The 24,524-nt window shown below is 39.5% G+C and overlaps 1 protein-coding gene across 2 annotated transcripts in view; it reads right to left on the bottom strand.

Moving 5' to 3' along the window:
• Positions 1-24,524, bottom strand: part of adcy7 (adenylate cyclase 7) — a 55,326-nt gene that overhangs the window by 25,633 nt on the left and 5,169 nt on the right. For both annotated transcript variants that reach the window (XM_005727624.1, XM_005727625.2), the window contains exon 2: positions 1,025-1,750. In XM_005727624.1, the coding sequence (XP_005727681.1) occupies positions 1,025-1,189 (165 nt within the window). In that variant the 5' untranslated portion in view covers positions 1,190-1,750. The remainder of the gene's footprint in view (positions 1-1,024; positions 1,751-24,524) is intronic.

Below are 24,524 nucleotides of genomic sequence, written 5' to 3'. Positions count from 1 at the left end.
CAAAAAGCAGGAAAACTGCAGGTGTGTTTGTATGTTGGCTCAGCAGGTTCTTTCCTTGACTAAATAATAAACATCTTCTAAGACGTGCCTTAAAACAACACTTGAACCAAGCTGAATTTTTTTAATCTAGAGCATCTTAATTATTAACTGCATACCGTCTTGGATGAGTGATTTCTTTAATTTGCTTTTCTAACATATTTTCATCAATTAAAAGGAAAATGCCAGGTAGAAAAACTGAGTTTATGACTACAAGAGCTGCTGTTTATGTGTAGCATCTTGCTGCCATTGTCATAAGAAACCATGCTGTGAAAGTCAGGTTGTGCATTTTTTATTTATTTAATTGTTATACAACAGTTTATGGAGGCTACCAATTTTCAGAAATTCAGTTATTCCTTACACTCACTGCATTATTCCTAGATAGGCAAATCAGTAAGGCTGATTTAAAAAACAACAACAATCTGAGTTCCAGTAAGTTTATAGCATATTTGGTGATTTAATCTAATCTAGTCAAGCTACTTTGACTTGAACTGGAACTTGCACTGGATTCCACTTTCTTGATTCCTACTGTGCCACACCGGAAACACTTTGCACACAAAATGCACCACGTGTGGCTGAAAACCTGCATGCTGGATTCAGCTGTTGGGTAAAATCTTGGCAAAGGAGCCAATTTTCATGACTCAACAGTGCAACCTAGCAATCATATTTTGGAGGATTTAAATTATAATGTCAAGTACAATTAATAAAACCCAGGTGCCCATATCTTAGTATATGAAAAACTGACTTAAGACATTTTAATACCAATTAATACCTTTTATGCAGTTGAAGCCCAATGATTAGTCACATGAAGGAATTCAAATGAACTATTGATCATTTCCAATGACTCCCCTCCTCTGCCTCAGTGGTCATGAATATAATCACTGTATTGTTAAAAATCACAGACTGGGATTCATATTTAAAAGGTATAATGCTTTCCAGTGTTTGCAGTCAGTGTAACTTTTAAACAAATGTGTATGTTAAAACTCACCAATCGGAGGGCAAAGAACAGAATAAGGAGAATTACACAGCAGAGCATGGAGAGGCCCAGCAGGAGTACCAGCGGCTGATACTGGCTGATGCAGGAGTATTTGCGGTAGAGTGCCTCATTTCTGAGCTCCTGGTCATTCAACAGGTACTTTCCCTTGGCTGGCATGGCTAACACTTTTTACAGAGGCATAGCAGGTGTTAACAAGGACTCCAGAGGGTAGGAGCATCTGTCTCCACAACTTATTTTTGTGTGTGCAGGTTAGAAGTTTGTTTAAAAAAATGTTCAGAGTTATAGATCTGCTAGTGGCACCTTCCTAGCTGATGAAACTTCTGTCTTTCCGGCGAGGCATCTTGATTGTTGTTGCTTCTCACACTTTCGTTGTGGTTCTCTCTGATAGATTTCTTCTCAGTCTCTCTCCCTCTTGGCCTCTCTTGCCCCCCTTGCTAGTCCTTTTGTGGCTTCTATCCTCTGTCTGGTGTTGGCAGGCAGACCCGCTTCATCCTTTGCCAGCTACTGTGCTGCTCCCTTCAGTGAGTAATAAGCCCGGGAACGACAGACACAGAGGAGGAGGGGAACAGAGTTTAAGAAAGGGGAGGAGAGAAGTTTGGAGGAAGAGCGGGAGGGAAACAGGAGCCGATGACGGAGCAACAAAGGTCAGTCGTGATCCCACCAGGATTTAGGATTTAACTCAGCACAGAGGTCGGGAACTCCAGTCCTGCAAGGCACCTGAAGGATGGAAGAAGGCAAGACAAAGGAAAGAGAAAAAAGAAAATGATAAAGATTTTCAAAATCACACACACAAAATCACAAAACGAACACAGGTTTCATATAAAACATGGCAAAAAAATTAAGGCTCAATTGATTTTAAGGGCTTTTTCATATGCTTTACACTACACACAAGGGAACAAATAGTCAGGCACTTTATGGGCTCATAAAGAGATATCCAAATCAGTCACAGAGCACAGGTTTACTCACACCTGAACTCTCATACTTGTGTAAAATCTATGCATAAAAAACCCTGTCTGCTATGTGCAGGATCCTGGCTCTCTTCTGATCAACTTTCTGTTAGATCTGAATCAAAGATCCAGATGGTTTTAAATATTTTTCATTTTTCATTCTAGGAGAAATTAACCTTTGACAACTGGGACAGTCGCTGTGTGACAGGTGGGGAGGCTCCAACTCCACTGGGACCCAGAACTGGATAAGCCAAAAATTATGGACGGATGGCTGAATGGATTCTAAGGGAAGGTTCGATATTATTTCTTTTCTTCAAGTAAGCAAGGTTTGGTCTCTGTTTTTTTATTTTTTGCAAAACACTGCTTTTAGCTTCTCAGAGCTCATAAGTGTCGGGTTTATTAATTTTTTTTTCTCAATTTTTTATAATTGCATTATTCTGGATACGAACCAAACGTCCTCACGTGTCACTCTGACCTCTTCCCAAAACATTTTCTACTCTGCCAAATGCAGCACGTCTAGCATATTTTTTATTTTAACAACTTCTTGTGGAGGTCTACTACATGAATTGTTGAGCTGCTTTTACAACACCTAAAATAACGTTTTCAATACGGATCAAATTTACGCCTGATCTCTTTAGGATTTGTGATTACACCAGTGTTTCTAAGTTTTACAGGAAGCAGCCATATGGATGACCACAGTGGTCACATTAACTGAATAATACAAGCTTCTGAGCTCCTGTACAGTTATGCAAATTATTTCTCTCGCATGCCTGCTCAACAAACAAACTAAAGAGCCAGACAGCTACAGCTCAGCTTCCAGTAACAAAAGCAGACAAAGCACAAATTTATGCTTCCTATAACTGTCCGCATGTAAACCAGAACATGGCCTAAATACCTGCTCTACTTTTGAAGAAAACATTTGAGCTGAGGTCCTCACAACCATATGCTAAAAACCAAAGAGAGCAATTGACCATCGTTTTGACAAAATTTAACATAATCCTTCTAAAAGCTGACATTTGAAATTAAATTCCTCAAAAAATAATACAAAAAAAATCAAAAAAATGAAATAAAATACAAAGGGGAGAGAATTTGCACGTTGTTGTCCATTTCTAAGCAACAGAACGAGAAGGTGCTGTCCTGAAGCTCAATAGAAGCAGTTTGAACTTCACACCACTGTTAATAGAAACCTCATTTCCTCCACTTGCTTATATCATTGCCCCAGTGTGCAGTGTGTGGAAGACACCACTTCATACTTGTCTCTCGCATAGCAACTGAAGCGGATGCCATGTGCCATAAAAAGAGCTGAGGGAAGAGTAAGGCAGAGAGAAAAAAAAAAAGACAGGACACCTATAACACTGCGTGTAGGTGAAGAGTCAGCCGCAATCCTTCAGCGTTGTAGTAATAAAATGCACTGCTACAATAAGTACTGTGAGAACTGGTCCAATGGAAGTTTACAGCCACTTTGAACTCTCCCTTTCACCCCTGCTGCTGGACACAACATCTTCTAGCTGGCTCTCCCCAGCCTCAAATAACACTCAGCCGACACTCTGAGGGCGGTAAAAGCAACAGGGTGAGCAGGGAGGTAAAATAAAGTGCATAGTGGGGGCTCAAGACCTCCAATTGCATCAGTAGGAACCAGCTGGCCTGCAAGAAGGGAACCCTGAGTAGATGTTTAGTGGCTGTTGACCCTGTAGGATTCATTTACTCCACATAACCACTAAATACCATGTCTAGACCTTAAACACGGGAACAGCTGTAAGCACATCCTTTAAACATAAATGTCTATAAATGGGGAATGAGCATGTCAGTTATATATACCTTTATGATCACATGCATGGAAACTTGACATGCGTGGGTAAAAACACTGAACCGATGGTGCAAAACATCAAATAAACTTGTGATAACACCTGATGAAAAGATAGGGAATTCAAGAGGAGTCCAATTTAGCGCATTATGGGATAATTTAACACATGAAGCAGTTTAAAGTGAAGTGAAACAGTCCAGACAGTGTGTCTACGAGGGAACAAGGGAGCTATTATACCTACACTAGATCTCAAGGACACTACCTATCAATGGACTCGCAGTCCTTCTATTTGCTATCTGGCAATATATCTTCCTATATAACAAACTATACAGTGAAGTGAAAAAAAATAACATTCAGCAGTTTTTCTTTTTAAACTGTACTAAAGACACAGGAAAGTAGACCTTTTTGGCTTATCCATAAGATTTGTTCATGGGACTGGTGGAGTGAGAAGAGATGTTCGTGTTGGCTTCCTGGACTAAGCCGTAAAAGAAGCCATAATTGTCTAGTAAAAGTATAATTTGTGGGGAAAGAGGCTTTTTAAAACTTATTTTTAGATTTACCAATAGAGGAGATTAGAAGGAATTTAGTTTAAACCTGTTAAGAGATGATTTTATTGGCTCTTAGAATTTAAGTGGAAAATCTAAACACAAGCAGAGAAAAGCCTGAAGTGCAAATGGAGAACAAAGCCAATAAGCTCCATTTTTCCCCCTCAATGACCGCACACAAGGAAAGAAATTTAAAAAACAAAAACAAAACTTCAATCACTGATGAAAGGATGACCCATTGTCTTATGTATTTAATGGGTTTGTCTAGTCTTTAGGTAACCAATCCACACTGCAAAGACTCTCACTGACCACATGTCAAAGCTCTAGGGTCTGACTCTTACACTGCTTTTTATACTTCAACTCTAAAGTAACCATAGCAAAAAAGCAGAACGATCAAACGTGTGGCTGCTCTGTGGCATGGAGCTGGGAGAACACACAGGGCTGTATGCCTCAATAGAGCGGAGTCTCTCAGCAAGTAGGATTGAAACTGCTGCACTGACTGCCAGGCCTTTCACTATAAAAGCCTGGCAAATGAAAGGATCACATAGCACCCTTGTAAATTGGCGTCACTGAATCCTCGAACAGCAGCCATACAAAACCAACCAACGTCACTGTGTGCTTGCTTCTGAGCAGTAGGAAGTATAGGTCCTGGAGTCAAGGAAAAGGGAGGGTGAGATGACTGGGAGCTCTCAAAACGGATAGTTCCAGAAGAAAAGACAAGTGTGGTAACCATCATATGTGTATGTGACTAAAATGAAAAAGTTACACTAACATACACCTGCCTTTGCAAAAAAAATAAAAACCCTTAAACTTGATTCTCATTTTCATTTTCTGGACAAACCCACTGTGAGGCAAATCCAGAGGATGGCGCAAGGCAATGAGCAAAGATTATGTTGATGTGTCTGAGTGCTTATGATGATTCCAGGCTAACATCCAGGTAGCTCTCGAATGATTGAGGAAGTTCCAGCAGACCTCTGTATTAACAGCCTGAGGACATATTCACAGAGCACAGTCTAATGAATGTAAAGAATATAAGCCACTACAGGTGATCTGTCATGTTCTCATATTTAATGAGTGATTCATTTTCAAAACAGACGACAAACAAACTGAGATGCTTAAGAACAATAAGTGATATTTAGTAATACCTGTCAGCTGTCCCACATTCTGAGTCTACTATTATTATTTATCATGCTGACGACCCTTCACCTGTACAGTTTTAAATTACTATTGCTTAGTTACAAAATCCTAATGACTTGTCCGGATCTAAAATACAAAAAAATAAAAAATAAAAAATCACTACTGTCTTAGCTCTGCATCACCAAACCAGGGACAGGAAAGCTAGCTGGGGCTGCGAGACCACTTGTTTGACATCCCTTCTCCATATTGACTCACGGATACTTTTCGTATGTTGTGTACCAGCAGTCTGTTAAGCAGCAGAATGACATCTTCAGCCTCGCGGGAAGCAAAGCAGGAGTAAGTATCTCCTGGGTAGCCAAAAACACCAGGAGCCTAACAGGAAGCAACTAGAGGTGTCCTGTCAAGCGACTAGATACAGTGCAGCGCCTGGATTTTTAGACCTTGACACAATCTGTTTTGGCTCTGTGCTTTAGCCCATTAAATTCTTACTTTCAGAGTCTGACTGAAAGGGCGTGAATTCTTCATTGATGATTTCAAATTGTATGCTTGAGCGCTGCCCAGAAATGGTCAATCTATTCTATTTATGCTAAGTAATCACCTCATTGGAAATAAGCCAATGTTATCTGATCTAGTTGAATCATCACCAAGCCTAAGCCCATTCGAATCCTTTTTATGGAGAGCAAACAGGCAGGCCTCATTCCAAAAGAAAACTACTCTGCTTTTATGGTCGCCTTTGTGTTGGTATTCAATAAGCTTGGACAAAAAAGGGACAAAGAGTGACCTCCGTTAAAGACAGACAACCGCATTTTTCAACCCATGCTCTACAGAGTCAGGGTTAAAGGTGATGTGGGTAAAGGGCATATCAACCCGAGGCACCTGACAGACCTCGCTTAGTATTACCAAGAATTTAAGTCACACATATCTAAACATGACCCTCTAATTTGCAAATCTCAATGCTGCACTTTACTTTTGTACACTTCTGCACAAAAATTAACTAAAAGCAAATTTATATATTTAGGAACTATCGCTGATTTCATTTTCAGCCATATATATACACACATACACATATACACATATACATACACACATATATAGACACACACACGATGCTCCTTATGGGGACCTGATATGTTTAATATGCTGCTGAGAGTATAGCCCAGAAGAAGCGTATAGTATAGCTTTTATTTTGGAAAGAGCCATTTCTCTGTAATAAACTCTCTTTTCCAAAGATGAGTGATTTCTCAATCAGATAGATTTTTTTAAAAATTATTTTGTTGTTTCAGCAACATTAAATTTAAAAACGGTACTTCTGAGTTAAAATATATATTTATAATTTTAATAAATGACAAATTAAAAAGGCATGAACATTTTTTTGTATCGAAAAAAATATCGAACCGTGACACCAAAGTATCGAACCGAACCGTGAATTTTGTGTATCGTTGCACCAGATAGAGAGATAGATAAATCTACTCTGTCAGTTAATATAAATGATTGCTCTGTCTGTAGCTAGAAATCTAATGTAAACTGTGCCTGAATCCTGAATTTAAACCAGATGTTACCAAACCTAAACAGAGAGTAACAGTGTGTAGTAACATGAAGTGCTTGAATGTCCTGAATGACTTGCTCCGAGCGCCATAATCAAGGCATAATCGATTATGATTAATACTATCATATTTCAGTCAGTACATGGAACAAGGTTTATCCCAGTCAGGACAGGGGGTAGGTTAGGGGTGGGCTACCTTTGTAATTGTGGAGGACAATGCCTGTACACCTTTACATAAACTGATGACTTATGTATGTACAAAAATGCAACCAGCATATTAGATTAGGTTTTGTCCTTTTCCATATCTCCAACTCTCCTCCCAGTACTGTCTACTGGTATTAAATTAACCATGTTGACCAGAGGGAGCTGCTGACCCTTAACAATATTAGCAGGATGCTATTTCAGCAATGATTTAAGCTTTAAATGCTGTTGCTGATAATAAATACAGGAAGTGCAAGCGAAAACACCACGTGCTCGGAAGCTGGCTGCTGCTGCTCGACTGTTTCACATTTGCTTCCACAAACTGAGCCCAAGTCACCAATTTTTCTGCTTGACACAAAGAGCACTCCAACGAAGAGCTTATTGATTTAAAGAAGCATAGAATTTACATCTAAACATATCAACCATCGTCCAAATCCAATCCTGGGAAAGCACTGATTGAATTTGTCTAAGCCATTTCCTTCTCATATGCATTATGGATTGGGAAAACACCTGTAGACCCAACGAAAGGGAGAAATCTTTAGAAAACTTCACAGCTCTTCATATTTAATAAAAAAATATCTAACTATCTGAACTATACATGTTGTGAGGCTGTTTGTTGATTACAAATGTTACTGTAGCCATTTGACCCCGTTCAATATTTGTACTTGTGCTTTCAACATATATAAGACTGATGACGCACAATGTGAGATGACCTTTGTGGAAGGTTTTGTTTCCCAAAAACATGTAATTTGTAGAGAAAGTTTAGTAAGAAAGAGTGGAAAGAATGCTATACGGTGAGAGAGACCATTGTTTCCAGCTGATATAGCCAGCCACATCCCCATGTCACGTTTCATAACCAGACAGGCTCCATCCTGTAAATCTGTAGCAGAAGGAACCCTCTGTATGCACCAGCCCATTTCCCCACCACCACCGCTGCCGCCACCAATAAGAAAACCATAATTATCCCTTAGTACGCCAGCCAGCTTACTACCGGCATTACCACTCAAAGAGAAATCTCAACATCTGCATCTAGCAGAGAGGAGAGCTGTTTACACAGCGAAACAAAACCTACCGTGGATATCATGCAGAGCTACTCCAACAGAAATGGGAGACAGCTTCAGATCAACACGGTGATGGTAATTTTCCAGGCTACCATAAAGCTCTGTCTGCTGACAGGGCCATCTGGTGCATGTTTTCTACAATCTACTAATCTACTGTTGTAACTAGTCTTGTTTTAACTGTGTTCATAATTTATAATGTGCATTCATACATGAATGCGCTGGTTTTCTTTCACTTTACCAGCAAGCCACTGAGGAGTCTGAACATCCTTTAACTATGAGTGGATAACGAGTAAAACATTACTAAAAGCTTTCACATGGGTATACATGAGTAAACCCAGCCTACAACGCTCTTCTGTGTGGCCACAGAAGCAAAGATTTCCGGGCATTTGGGGAAAATGTACTGGATGACATCTTCTATTATCTCTGGGAAGTACAGACAATGGAGGTCAATCCTGAAACTGCCAGAAATGCAAGGCCTTTAGTTATAATCAAATTCTTGGAGTGCTCTAATAAAAACGACACTCTGCTGGTGTGTGCGTGTATGCATGTGTGAGATGTGCCACACCACACCCTCATCTGTCATCGGTCATGTCTGGCCAGGATCCTGAGACAGGGTCACCAAAAGATGGAAAAACATCAGAGACATGTCTTCTGCGATTTGTTCATATTGGATAAAACTTGCTAACAGATACACTAGATGTAAAACATTTACATTTATGCAGAGGTTTCAGTGGAACTGCACTATATGCATCCATACTGTGTGCATGAAAATATTTTAGATTCTCAATATTTGCTTGTGAATGTTTGTTTAGTGGGTTGATGTCTTGTTCCACATTGAAAACAAGTTGTGGTAAATGGGTCTCAACACAACACAAACAAACAGTACAATTACATAGTATCCATTACACAATAGTAGCAGAAAGAAGACGGGTAAATGTTTGCTTCAGCTGAGCCGTACATGCATGTGTTTGTTTTTCTTTGGGCACACCCCAGACTGATGACAATCTTTGTTTTTGAAAGAGTCTGTCAGTAGTCCCAGGAAATTTTTTTCTATAAACACACTAATCTTTCTATATTGTACTTATCACATTCCTGCAGTGGTGGAGTTTCTGCATCAAAATATGATATACAGTACCTACACATGCACTCACCAGCCACTTCATTATGTACACTTTTCCAGTGCCAGGCTGGTCCGTATTGATATGATGACAACGTTTGTCAGCTGCACATCCAATATGTGAATCTCCACCTCATGAGTGTGGAGTCATTTGAATACAGTGAACTCATGTTCCAAAAATACATTCGAGATAATTTTGCCTATGTGACATGGCACATTCTCCAGCTGGATATCCAGCAGCCATTAGAAGAGGGGTACACTGTGGTCATAAAGACATGGTGAGCAACAGCTGCTATTAAGCGTGTCAAGAAAATATCTCCACACCATTACACCAGCAGCAGCAGCAGCAGCAGCAGCGTGAATTGTTGACACAAGTCACGATGGATTTGTGCTTTCATGTTCTATACACCAAACTGTGACAAAGTTTTTCCAATCTTCTGTTATTCAACTTTAGCGCGCCCGTGTGAAATGCATCAGTTTCCTGCTCTTAACTGACATGAGGGGCACCTAGTGTGCTCTTCTGTTGCTGTAGCCAATCTGCCTGAAGGTTTGACATGTAGTGTGTTCAGCAATGCCGTTCTTCATACTGTTTGTAATTAGTACGTTTTAAGTTACCATTTCCTTCCTATTTGCTCAAAGGAGTCTGACCATTCTCCTTTGACCTCTAGCATGAAGACGGCAGAACTGCTGCTCATTTCCCTTTTTTTGGACCGGTCTCTGCAAATCATCGCAGACATGGCTGTGCGGGAAAAATCCCAGTAGATCAGCAGTTTCTGAAATACTCAGACCAGCCTGTCAGTCACCAACAACAATGACACATTCAGAGTCACCTCATCACCATTTTCCCCAGATCCTTAGTTTGAACTTCAGCAGGTTATTTTGACCATTTCTACATGTCTAAATGCACCGAGTTGCTAACATGTGACTGGCTAATCAGACACGTGTTAACATGCAGCTGAACATGAGTATTTGTTACAATACTTACTTTACAGTAGCACATTTGAGTTACATGCTCTGACTAAGCTAATCTACCAATAGAGAGATATTGTAGATATGAAAACCATAGCTAGCTAAACAAATATGTACTGTAAGCCTTTGATATGTACCTATCACCTTTAAACTAAAGCAACACACACCTTCTATGAGAAACTGTCTGATTTTTTTTGTTTTTTTATTGAAAAGGTCTAGTTCTAGATCGGTTCTACATTAGTCTGTAGTTGGTTCTATTCACACACAGAAATCACATTACTGCAAAGTACAAGGAAAGGTAAGAGCCACAGCTGTGGTGCTATGTACAGTACAGATTTAATGTCTATCTGAAGGCAAGTTCAAAGGGATAATAACAATGAAAGTGAATGCACATGTGACCTGAAAGCTGAAGGTCTAAAATCCCACACAAAGCCTGCTGATATAAAAAGAGACTTCTAGACTCATATGACTAAAGTTTGCATATAGCATACACCTCAAACACGTAGCATGCTAATACAGCTGCTATTTCTTGCTGGTTGTTTTTGGCAGGAGCTTTGACAGGAAGTACTGTCAGCTGTGAAGCTAGTAGGCAAAGAAATTATTAGGTCAAAATGATGTTCCCCAAACAGGTGCTGATGGATCACTATGAGAAAGATGAAAAGGAGTGAGGTAAAAAGGAAATATAAATATGCAATGGCTTTAATAAAGAATATAGGACTGACATAAACAGTAGCCCAATGGTAAACGCCAAATCATGTCTGACAGGTTAACTGGGAGCTGTCCCATTCAGTCCACAGGGTGAATCAGCCAATCACAATTTATTAACAAATAAAAAAGGTTGAACAAACAATGTAACTAAAGCTTCTCACACACACACACACACACATACACACACTCACACACACACACACACACACACACACACGAAGCCAAATCAAGTAAAAGAGTTAAATTGGCATCATCTACTGCTCTTGCTATAACCACCAGTACATTTACAGTACAATTTTTAATTACAACTTGGAAGGGGCCAGCTTATACTTGCATTATGTGCTGCACTAGAATCGTTTTACAGTTTTGTTTACCATTTTGTAGGTTTTGATATTAATGCAATTCTACTGGCAAATAATACCCATTTTTACAGATCATTCTAGCTAGAAGTTCATGATTTAACTAATTATAGTCAACTTCTTTCTAGACTGAAAAAACTCTTGTGGAAACATGTTTCATTGGACACTCGTACAGTACTACTGAGATCAACTTAAACCACAATCATGCAGTGCATGCACAACAAACCAAGAATATGTCAGCACAGTGTTTAGAGATGTGTGGAAAGAAATTTCAAAAGCAAGAAGACACCTCTTAGTTAGTAACAATTTCCACCATGGAAACTGTTACTTGGTATGACAGAGAGCTCCCAATCTCTGACCAAGGTTTCCGAGTAATCAGAACCATCTTAAATTCTGCAAACTGAAAAAGTAGCCTTTTTATCAGAGGCAGCATATCGGCAGTTTCATACATGTGAACTGAATAAACTTGTTCCCGGTATCTGTGGTCAACATCAGGCTGCCTGAACTTAGCCACTGTGCTCCTCCTCCTCACGTTGCTGTGCAATGGCTGATGCAGGTATTTTCCAAAAGTTCAAAATGTATATTTTTAAATGCATAATTGAGATGGTAAAAAAAAACAAAAAACAAGTAGAGAATAAGAGGCTTACAAAATGCTTTTGCCCTGTAGAAAACTTATTTATGCAATGCTTGTGGGTGGGAGGCCAGGAAGCAAGCACAAACTCGTTGTTATTCAAAACATCTGTGTACAGTGGTGGGATTTAGGCATAGTAGGTGTTAGTGTTAACCTCCTAAAAATTGATATTTAAAAAAATGATTTGGAATATGGAGTAGTCATGGCTCTGATCTATGCAGTCACTGCACGAATCTTTGTCGACTTTAAGAACAAATTTTATCTTAAAATGAATCTTAGCAGCTATTTGTAAAATATTTTCCTTTTTTTGTTTTATTTCTACAAATCTGATGTAAGAATATAAACAGGGTGTATTAAAACAGCTTCAGGAATTCAACTCATGATTGGAGATTTTATATGACACTTTGCTTACATGCAGGGAGTAGTCAGTCTGTCTGCAAAGGCTCCAAGAGCTGCCTGGCTCTGGCCCAAAATTAAGAGGACCAACGACTGTTGTCAAACACACCCTGTCTCTGGACGCTCGCACCCAGCACACTAGGAACACTGATCCCAAGAGCATGGAATAAGCAAAAGTTATGCAAGTGGGCAACAGTGCTATTACACGACTGGTGAGTTGACAGTGTCTTGGTGTTTACATGCACCGCCCATTTAATCAGAATAGCTGTGGGACTTTGGCTACAGTTATGAAATCATTATACATTTGTCTTCCTCAATGGCCATCTTATCTCTTTAGCGAATGTTTGATGAGCTCCCTGAAGATGGATATTTATCATCTCTTCAGAGTAGTTGTTGCCAGCACTGTGCTGCTCTTATTTCTTCAAGTGTTTACATGAAATACAAATGCTATGCAAGGGATCAATTCACTTTGAAAAGTCATTTTTTTAAAGAGGAAAAACACACAACCTGCTGCAATTTATTCCAATGGTGTCAAACTCACTCACATCAAGGGCCAGAAACCTACATACAGTTTAGAGTTGATAAAGTTTCACATAGCTTTCTCATGTATAACTGGGTCCACATAAAGCTACTTCTGAATAGTATACAATTTAGTTAAACAAAATAATATTACACCAGAAGCTTTTTCACAAAGCTAAATATTATAACTGGTGATAATACAGAGCAATCGCTTAAACTATATCCTCAGGTCTCCTACAAGCTTGACATCGCCTATTTCACAAGTGTGAACATGACAACTCGGTGGTTGTTCGACAAGCTTCAGTAAAAATAATGAGAGGAATAATATTAATAAAGATTCTGGGCTGCACAGCTCTGCTGTGAGTCCAAACTCTCATGAAATGGTCTGTTTTATGGATCAGCTTTTCCAACCTTTTCCATGCTAATGTGCGTTAGCATATTTGTTAGTGAGGTAAGGGTATGATCGCCAGTTTAGTTTGACATGTGTCCTGCACTGGGTGCAGGCCTCGAGTTTGACACCAGATTAAAGTCAAGCAGGCATGCATGCAAGTCAACGGGTAACCCTACTGTAATCAGCTGAAATATGAAGTATTATGGGTCTGTCAGCACTTGAATATTAGGCTCCAGGTAAATGTACCTTTTGTATTGAGCGATACTCTCCCAACCCACAGAACATGAGTGACAAATTCCCCTTCAGGAAAGGATTTTAAATTCTAAAATACCCCAGCAGTGGAAAAGAGGAAAATTTGATTCCTTCTATAGTAGCATGGTAATTATCATTGTTGCATCACCGCATTTGCAAGTTTCTCTTTTCCTCCCACACCATAAGATTGACACGTTAGGCAGGAATAATCCTGCCATTACACTTACACAAGGCGCACGCTTGTGTACTGGCGCAGATCCACAAGCTTTGCTCTATGATTGCTGTATGATTGTGGTTAGGACAGGTCAAATAGATGAGACATTTCCCCATGGAGACAAGTACAATATTATTAACTATTGGAGTAAGCCAAACACTTGTCAAAAGTCTCAGCACCAGACTGATTGAGTGACTCCCTGCTGTACATGTGTGGGACAAATAGCCATGCAGTGGAAAATAATACACGTGTAATGAGCAAAAGAAATGCTGACAGCATGTGCTATAAGTGCAGCATGGCACGGCGCATTCTGCTAAGCCTTCAATTACAGCTGTCCAGCAACAGAGAGGTCAGACAGTGGGAGTGACGCAGAAAGAGCACAGAGGGATCTCATTACCTCAAATGCCTCCTGGGAGCTATGGATGACTGGAGTAAATGAGGGCTGACTAATAGCATCCTTGTCTCTTTGCTGAGTGTCTTCATTAGCACTCTTAAAATGTTTGTTCCTGTATCAGCCTCCCCATATGACTGGCCTCCGAATTGTGTTTAGTCTGTGTTCCACTTCATTGTAGGCTTTACATTGGCTCACACTTTCTTTCCGATTCTGAATGGAGGCCTTGTTGTTGGCAGTCTGAAAGTATGCGGCAGGGTTACAGTTACACATTTTGCAAAAACCTCCCCTTATGTTTTGCCACTGTAAGCCAAGAAATGTGCATAAAAGCATTGCTGATGAACAGCTACACAGTCAGGAATGTCTTCAGGCAGCAGTACCAATTCTGAGGTTTCTGTGGTTGAGTGGGAAGAAGAGTTTTTGGCTGTATTGGGTGAAAGCAAGGTTACTCCTACTGAGCATCTGTCTGTGCAGGATCTCTCAAAGGAACGGACATGAGTTGCTTCAGTTTCACTGCAGTCCCTCCCAAATATGAGTCACAGTCTCACACTGTGCAGCATAAAGACAAGCTCATCCAGGTGTGAAGAACTCACCCTGTTTAGTGCATGACTCCAGTTATCCTATAATGACATCCAACTCCATCAAGAAAGGGCGATTTTGTATGCATGCTTAAACAGGGGCAATATAAAGTTACTGTTCAACCCAAGAAAGAGTTAACAAATGGATAGTTTCTATAAGTAGCCTGTGGAAAGAAGGAAAACATCCTTCAGTAAGAAGGCTGATTAAATCTGAAACTAACCTTGAACTAATTTTAGTATTTTTGGAGTTATTAGTTCCACATGTTTAATTACTTTTATTTCGTTAAATATTTAGTAAGCGTGCACTTGGCATATTAGAAGAACAACTTCAGCTATTTAATCTGATAAATCGAACTTTTCTTGAGCTACCAGGCAAAATACTGGAAGCGCTGGTTTAAAAATGACTCACTGATCAGTTTAAATTACTACTGATGTAAGAACAAAAGTTTGACTGCTCCTGGGACAGACATGATGTGATCAGCTAGAGAATAAAACATTTAAATGGGCTTTTAACTTCCGTGTTAAATAATCTGATGTGCACCTTCTTAGAAAAGCAACTACATATCGACTCACTGCAGCCCACAGCTGTGGGTACTGAAGAGTGGGGAGCCAGCACGGAAAAAACGTCCCAGCATTTTCTTTGTTTCTACCATGCACACTAATTAATGCACAATGCACCATGCACCAGGCATGAATGCTCTTGCATAGGTTACATTATAGGACCTACAAAGATTCACCACAGAATAAATCAATCTTTGATGGTTCTTTTGATTATTTTACTTCCTCAGATCATCCAGGGACAGAAAGAAAATATCTATATAGAACAAAACAAACAAAAAACCTCAAGAAGCAACAGTACTAAGACGAAAAAGTGAAAATGACTCAAAATAAAACCTCAGTGCACATCTTCATAGTATAGAAGGAACATGTCAGCAGTGCAGCAGTGATAGACAAGTTATTAGCTGCCCAAGATGGTGGAATTAGTCAAAGGTCTCTCTGTGGATGCTAACACATGAAGGGTTCCCAGTGAGCCAGCCAGGGGTTAAACATAGAAAAGGAATTAACTAGCTGGTTAATTTCCAAAATAAGAGTGACTCCAATGTGCAAAATTAATTTGACTGCAGATGATATATATGAGTCTTGTACAGAGAAAATGTTTTGGGTTTTTTTTTTTTTTAATGTAAGAAGTCTATGTGTCGGAAACAGTTTGATTTTACTGCATATGTAGAAAAAGTGCAAATGTATAAACTTACAACTATCACAATCAAGTGACTTAATCAAATCCAGTGAAAGGCATCGCTTTTGGTCCAAGTTCAGTGTCTGCTAGCTTTTTCTTCACTTGAACTGAATGAAGAAGCAGCTTTTACAGTCTGCAAGTGAGTTTTATAAACACTATAATTTCCCAATTTCTTAAAACCATCAAAATACTTGTTCATAGTGATACAAAGATTAACTAAAAACATTGTGTTGTGTTGAGAGACGGTGCACACACACACACACACACACACACACTATTGGTATTTGACACACTCTTGCATCACCCAGGAGTCAAAAGAGGAACACAGTGAGCTTTTTGTTCAGTATGCTGTCAGCTGTCACCAATCATTGCTTTGATCACACTTACCACACAACGCAGAGTAACTGACTGCGGATGTTGCTGCCATGAGTTTTGGATTGCTCTATCACACTAAAACCAATTAAGATATACATAAACATAAGCTGTACAATCACATTGCTACATTGTTCCCATATTTTCTCTTTATTTCCAAATGTGAAAGAAGATCTGCAGAGCTCAAACATCGAACACCTGCAGAGGTTTTGAGTGCTCTGAGAGCTCTCAGATGAAGGCCAGTCATACCCTGCGACATACAGTCGACCGCACACCATTTCACTTCCTTAACAACCGTGACTCATTTCCCTAACAACTGTGCAAGGACAGTTTCGTAAAAAAAAAATAAAAAAAATAAAAAATCCTGCAGCCACTGCATAATTAGTCACAGATGGATGCTGTTATGAAAGGAATGACAGATTTTAAGTCCTGTCAAGACAAACAGTGAATCTATTTGGGATAGATAAGCACAGATGCAGATAAGAACCAAGCATTTATTATTCATTTATGGACACACGGTTCCTGTCATCAAGAGGAGCAGTAATGATCCTTAAAAGGCTCTAAAACTGAAATCCATTCCATGATTACTGACAAATGAGAGATGCAGCCACAAAAGCATAACACAAATCTTTATTGCTACAACAACTATCAACTAGAAGACAGATCACCAAGCCAGAATAGATGAGCTTACAATGCATTAACAGAACACCAGTCTTTTGACCGTGTGACACCTGAGCCTGAAGCTTTGGGCTGCTCCACTGGACCACTGCCTCCCAAATGGCGTTGGCAGTGACCCATGTGACAGCCCCACAAAGGAGGAAGTGAGTGTGGCGTATGCGAAAGAAATGATATTTTAAAGACTGTGGCTTTCTTTTTCTACACAACAAAACAGAAGCATTCAATGAAACTATATATGTGCAGAGGCTAATAAGAAGGCCCTTTATATCATAATGAAAAGATCCTGCAATATTAAAGAGAGAATGTAAACAATCAGAAGATAAACTATGGTGCGACGGTGGGGAAGTAGATCGCTGTTTCTAAAGAAGGAAGCGTCTGACAGAACCGTATTAAAGAAGAGAGAAAAGGAGGATATCAAATCATAATTTGCCCATTACGTGTACAGGGTGTTCCCTCGAGACCTTTGGGGAATCCCCAATTACATGAGGTTTGTGATGCTACCAGATTGTAACGTTATTATTTATGACAGTGATATTACAGTAGGATGTGTCAATAAACAGTAAAAATAATAACTTTGTTTTTTTAAACACTCCGAATTTATATAAATTGTAAAAAATAAAGTATATCAATACTGCTTTGTTTGACAAAAATCAATGCATTTTCCTGTTATTTCTAATACTTTGAGAAATGCCTATATTATGCCCGACAATAAAACTCAAATTAACAAAACTAGTTAAAAATACTGGCTAAGACATCCTAATGCAAACTCAAGACCTTTCTTCTCTACCCTGGTGTAAATGTCACTTACTTGTCTGTCATCTTCCTACACTGCAGGCTGGCCTACATAGCTATGCTAATACTGCACGAAAGAGAGCACTATTTTGTTGCCCTACAGCAGGGGTCCCCAATCCCAGTCCACGAGGGCCGGTGTCCCTGCAGGTTTTAGATGTGTCCTTGATCCATCACAGCTGATTTAAATGGATAAATTACCTTCTCAACATGTCTTGAAGTTCTCCAGAGGCCTGGTAATGACCTAATCATGTGATTCAGGTGTGTTGACCCAGGGTGAGATCTAAAACCTTCAGGGACACCGGCCCTCATGGACTGGGATTGGGGACCCTGCCCTACAGCATCTGATGATTACATAGCATTATTCAAAATCCTTTTGGCAAATGAGTTATCTTTCTACTGTGTCACCACTACCACAGATTCTCATCAACCACATGGACACCCTCTTTTATTTGTGTATTTGTCTCCTTCTGTCTAGTGCAGTTGCAGTGCAACAGGTGGACCAGTGTTTGTTGAAATAAATTACGTTATGGCTGTAAACTCCACCCATGCTTTAGAGTAAACCCAAAAGAGAACATAGCCAAGTAACTTTGGTTAAGTCAACAGACCAATGATGAGGCGCTCCCTTAAGCCAGAGCTGATGCTTTGCTCCTAAGTCCTGACATGTTGCAGGCAGTTTACGCTTGCTGAGAGAGGTTGGAAGCAGGTCATTCTCTACAGGCAACTCTATGACAAGCAGGAGCATTGGGACTTCTAAAAGGAACAGAGCCAGATTGATGCAGCAGTTGGGCATTGTACAGATAACTCTTTAGTTGTATTTTTTCCCGTTTCAAATTCTGTTGTTCATATGTTGACAAGCACTGACGTATGCGTCAGCCAAAATGATGACTTTACCAAGTGAGAACTGATATTTCTAAAAGTCCACCCCAGTTCAGTTTTGGTACATATATTTTTGCTGTCTCTGGGTGAATAAAGACTAACCACATGAGGAAAAACAAACAAAAAACAAAATAAAAAAAAATAAAAAATGTATGCCACCATCGCACAAACAACTCAAAAACTCAAAGCATACTACTCTATGAAACAATCTGATAACGTTTTCTGTTCCATTGCCAAAATTGGATAAATCTTCGTTACTGTTCATGATCACCGCTTTGGCTAGTGTTGATATATGCTGTAGCTTTGTACTTTTGCAGTTTGGGTCTGTATATGTCAACATTTTATCTGGAAACCAAATATAAAAATACTTGAATAACCCTAGTTGACCAGATAAGGCACATCTATGACATCTACATAAAGGCATGTGCTTTTCAGTTTACCCGAAACATAACCTTATCTGTTCCAATTTAAATTGTGCACCCCAAGACCCATCTGACATTTTTCCAACAGCATTCCCAGCTTTTATCTTAGTCTCTGCACTATTCATTCGATAGGTCACCTACCAGCTCTTCTTCCCAAACAGAGAGCCAATCCTGGCTAATCACTCATTAACCAGCCAAGCACAATGAGCAGCTTGTTGGAGCAGGAAAGTGCCGCAAGCCTCCCTGTGGCATGCAAACACCACATATTTCTGAAAATGTGAATGCACAAACACAAAACAGCACACACCAAGAGCAGCGCTGTGTACCAACTAAATGACTACAAGCTTGAGGCTAAAAAGCTCTATAGGAAAAAATATAAACACCGAGCAAATTAACTGTAAGAAAAGTAATATTTGCATTATATCGTTGAATATTGCATCGCTCCCTAAATATCCTTCAAAAATTGGTAAAAATAAAGACTTTCCTTGTCTTAGAGTTATTCACCTGCTGAATTCCTTTTCGGTTCAGTGTCCTTAGTTACTAATGTCTTTCACAGGCAAGTTTTCATTTCTAAAATGAGTTCTGCAAACTCTGTGTCTCAATGGCACTTCTCCAGATGAGGTGCTCTTATAAGCATTACATAATGTCCTTGAACCACAGCAAGCACAATACTCTGAAAATGAAATTGGGAGGAAAAAAAAAATGTAAGAGAGAAAGAGCAGGACACCCACACATCTGCACCATCCAAACTCAAACGAGCATTCAGAGGAGGCAGGCATCGCCTCGTGCCAGCTGCAGGGCATTTCAATGTTCAATATGGCTTTCGATCAAGAAGTAAGAGACAAAAAGGTCATCTCATATGTATCCATGGGACGCGAAAACATTTTACAGCCAACAAATCTCTTGCCAGTACATCACAGGCGCATTAGACAAGATTCATAAATCTGAATATAGTATCGATTGGCTCTTTTTGGCAAATGTTTTGCTTTGACTGTGTAGATACATCAAAATGTATCTTATCACCCAACTGCTGAAGGCAGATTAGAATGAGTGTTGACACAAAAGCGCTGTGGGCGAGGAGGGTGTCCAGGAAATGGAACAATTTAACAAATGGGGTGAAGAGGCATTTCTCTAATGGCACTCCAAAGCATCCCATCTCAGCAGCACTGATCCTCTCCAAACAGCAAAACTAAGAGGGCATGGCCTTTTATGGCCTCTAGAGAGCTTTCCTGGCAAGATACATTAGTAGTCTTGAACAAGTGTGATTGAAACTGGACACTAGAGGATGACAAGAGAGCAAACAGTAACGGTAGTTACTGTCCTAGCATTTATTTCCCTAAAAACCTACTTCAAAAGTTGAAAAACAGCACAAAAAACCCCACCAGCAAAACCTAAAGGGGTTTCTCCATAACCTTAGAAAGCAATCACTCTCATGCAGTCGTCATTTTGTTGCTTGTATTTGGGCACAGAATTCACAGTATTGGACCACTCTCCTTAATCTTTGAATTAAAGTGTTTTCAGTCCCACTGCTACAACTGTATAAAAAATAAATAAATAAATAAAAAAAATAAAAAAAATCACACATTTTCACACAGTCTGTCTTTACACACATTTGTGAAAGCAAAGAGCTCACTGAATTTGAGTCTGGCACTGTAATAAGATTCCAACACTGCAACAAGTCTGCAAATTTCTTCCCTCATAAATATTCCATGATCAGTTGTAAGTGGCAATACTGTAAAGTGGAAGCATTTAAGAACTACAGCAGCTCAGCCACAAAGTGGCAGACCGTGGTAGGTTTCACAGCGGGTTGTCACGTGTTGAAGTGCATAGCGCGCAAAACAGCTGGGAGACTAACATAAATACTCCATGAGATCAGTATCCCTGATCCCCCGATCTGATATTTGACTCAAAAAGCCAGATCTGACATTGGTGACAAGTAGACGCTCTATGGGCAAATCCATTTCTTTTAGTTATAGGTTGTGTTGCGTACACCACACATCAACGGCAGTGCACAAGCTGCAGGAGAGCCAAAACAGGTTGGAGGAAGCAACAGTTGGCAGGAATTTCATCCCTGTGGTGTCAACAGTTTTTCTTTTGTATGTTTGCAGAAATCTTTATACTGTAAACTGCGGTCAAGTGAGCTGAGTGATGGTGCATTCCCTCTATTCTTAGGTTTGGTTTAAAACTTGCAGTAACTTGCAGTAAAGCTTTTACTGCATTTCATCACTAGGGAAACAGCGTTTAAGTGAAGCCTGATTATAGTCAGGCTGATCAAGTTAGTCTGGATCAAGTGGAACCTATCCCATTTTATTTTGGGTGAGAGGCAGGGACTTCCTGAACAGGTGTGGAAGTTAATTAACACTGAAAAAAAACATTTTCAGAAATACATAGATTTTTTGCCACCCATAAGTCACAATTGCAAATTAATGACATACTTATTTTCTCACTTTTGAGTCATTTTCTCAGAATCTTCAGTTAGTAAGTCATAACTTGGATATATGCAACTCAAACTTTGTAATCATAAACCAAGAGTTTGACTTATCGATAGCAAATTCTGTTTTTATTATTCAGTGTTTGAAACAAGCTTCCACAGACAGCTCACCGGCCCATCACAGGGTAAAACAAGATAAGTTAAGAAGAAAATAAGTGGCACTTGTAGAAAGAAACATGTTTTAAGGTAGATCAGACTAAATCTCACTATATGAGAATCTTTGAAATAAATCTTGGAGATCTTATCATGTGCATTAACAGAACAGAGTTTTTCAGGATTAATAGTTAGTTCATTTTGATAGAGGGCAAGTTCTGTCATGCATACCACATTTTTGCGGTGACAGTCATGAAATGGGCAGCAAGGGCAAGGAATGGAAACAGAGTGGGACTAGAAACAAGTGGGTGTAATAATGATGACTAAAAAGCAAAGACAACCATATTAGGATTTCTCATCCTCTTGCTCTTCAAACAGCCAGCTGTTGCTCTAGCTATACTTAAGAGGTAAAGTCATAGTTTGTCTAAAACATTTCTTTGGTCACAGAGTCGAAAGAACTGCAGGAAAAAATGCAATCACATCGAGCAATAACTGATTAAATCAGATGTGGACGTTGCCCTGATATAAGATTTTGAAAAAAAAAAAAATTCACACCAGAAGTTAAACTTTTACCACCATTTCTGCTGTTGCAAAAGTCTCAGAGTTAAATTCAGGATCCTTTGTCTGCCATATCTCTCTCTTATAATGTATGCAGTAAAGTCTGAAGAAGTTTCTTAAGTGACAAACCTGTCCTGGATGTTTCTTCCTAAAAATACACGGCTCCAAATATCACGGGCTCCTTCTTTTAACTTGAGTATGTGGAAAGCCACAGGTTATCGGGTTTTGTGCTTCGCAGGTCGTCTTAACATTTCTTTCCCTAAGTGATTATGAAGATTTCTTTTACTTAACCTTAATAGCACTGATTTGAAACCGTGATTGTATGTCTGCGTGAATTGAAAGTTCCTGTAATGACCCTGTTTACCATCTTCAAGTAATTTTTCGAACCACAAATTATTATTTCTGCTTCACACTATGATGAAATTCAAAACACACACACAGTAGCACTCTACTACCCTACCACGAAATGTAATTCAGAGACGCCACAGATCAAAATTTAGTGCAATTAAAAAGGCACCTCAACATTTTTTGAACATACGAAAGATTGAATTTCCTTTTTTGTGTCCAAACTGACAGAAAATTTGAAAAGGTGACATGTAAACATGCCTCTAATGTACCCTGAATGTCACACCGCCAGACAAAATTTTACAAAGAGCTTGGTAGAATTGTGAAATATTTCTGACCACTTTGACAGCAACTATTTTCTACAAAAGTGCCGCATAAACAGAGCTTAAAATTCTTGACTGTCAGTTGTTTTCTATCTTGAGCTGTTCTTGATGCCCAGGAATATTTCTATTAACTTTAATTACACTCCTCCGCCTTCCACCACTACTGTGCGCCACCTTCAAAATGAGTTCCTACTAATCAAGCAATGCAGAAGCCCCCCAAATCCTGTTCCTTGAATTGTCATTTCGGGTTGGCTCCAAAGAAAAGTCAAGGATTAGTTATAGTTTGCATGATTTTGGAGCTTAGCACTTAGTACAGAATGCATAATCATTTGGACTCTTGTCTTTCAATCTACTAAGGTTTAGACTACAAACTGTCACAGGAGTTGGGCAATAAAACCAAGTACTAGCCCAATGTTCTGTGAGCCATGATTCTGGTGACGTCAATGACATCAGCCTTTGAACCTTGGTTGACTTTAGAGACCCTGTCCCAGTGGCATCCTCATCCTTTTCATCCTGTAGTTTCACAACATCTTGTTGGGAAAAGATTCTGGGAGAAACTGATTCAGAGACATCGCCGAACCAGACGTCATCTTCACCCTACTCTCCACGGACTCGTGTTTTTTTTAAGACCAAGATGAGATTAGGTTGACTTTAAATATATGGAACAAGTGCAAGCAGTGTGAAAACAATCCGGAGAGCTTGGTGGTTCTGGCGCTCGACAGTAAGTGGCCTGATTCACTGACCGATGTTTTTGCTCTGTTTTTATAGCTGTGTTTACATCCATGCTTTAAACACTGAGCTGTCACGTGTCACTGAAAGCTTATTATCAAGGCACCATGTCAGAAGTATAGTTGAAATGATGTTTAAAGCTAAGATCAGGGTACCCTTCTGTAGCAATGGTTTTTGTTAAATTAAAAAAAAAAAAAAATAGCTGTCTCTATTATTATGCAAGAAATAAAATCGCACAAGACAGGATAAAGCAAACGAGCATTTACAGCATGCACGATGAAGACTGTGCCGAAAAAGGATTAGCTGTGATCCCTGGGTGAAAGCACTAGAGTCGAGAGTTAATGAGTCCGATTAGTCCCCACTGTGTGTTCGAGGATTAGCACACTGTCCACCTAGAGGAACCCTTCTCCTTTCGAGCCTGAAGGGGAGAGACAGCAGAGCGAGAGAGCCTGCTCCGAAGCAGATGAGAGAAAGCGAGATTGAAAAATGAGCGACGAAGAGAGAAAAGACAGGAAAGAGGGGCGAAATTGGAGAAATTATCAGTGCTGTAAGTGGCTAGAAGCATTTTAAGAACATGATGAGGTCTAATAACAACAGAAAATGCCTATTAGTAAGAAACACTGCCTGTGTGTGTGCGTGCGTGCTTAATGAGGACAAATCTGGATGGAATTTCTCTACTGAGACTGATAGGAAGGAAGTACTCAAAAGTAAAGAGGGAAAATAGCTTTATCCTGACACACAACCCCATCTCAATACACTCAAAGAGATCAGACATGTACTTTAAAATGATTGTTCAAAAATGATGCTTCCTG

The sequence above is a fragment of the Pundamilia nyererei genome, unplaced genomic scaffold, assembly GCF_000239375.1.
Source record: "Pundamilia nyererei isolate P.nyererei 1_Seehausen unplaced genomic scaffold, PunNye1.0 scaffold00025, whole genome shotgun sequence".
NCBI lineage: Eukaryota > Metazoa > Chordata > Actinopteri > Cichliformes > Cichlidae > Pundamilia > Pundamilia nyererei.
The sequence above is the reverse complement of the archived record's forward strand: the minus strand, read 5'-3'. Positions and strand labels throughout refer to the sequence as shown.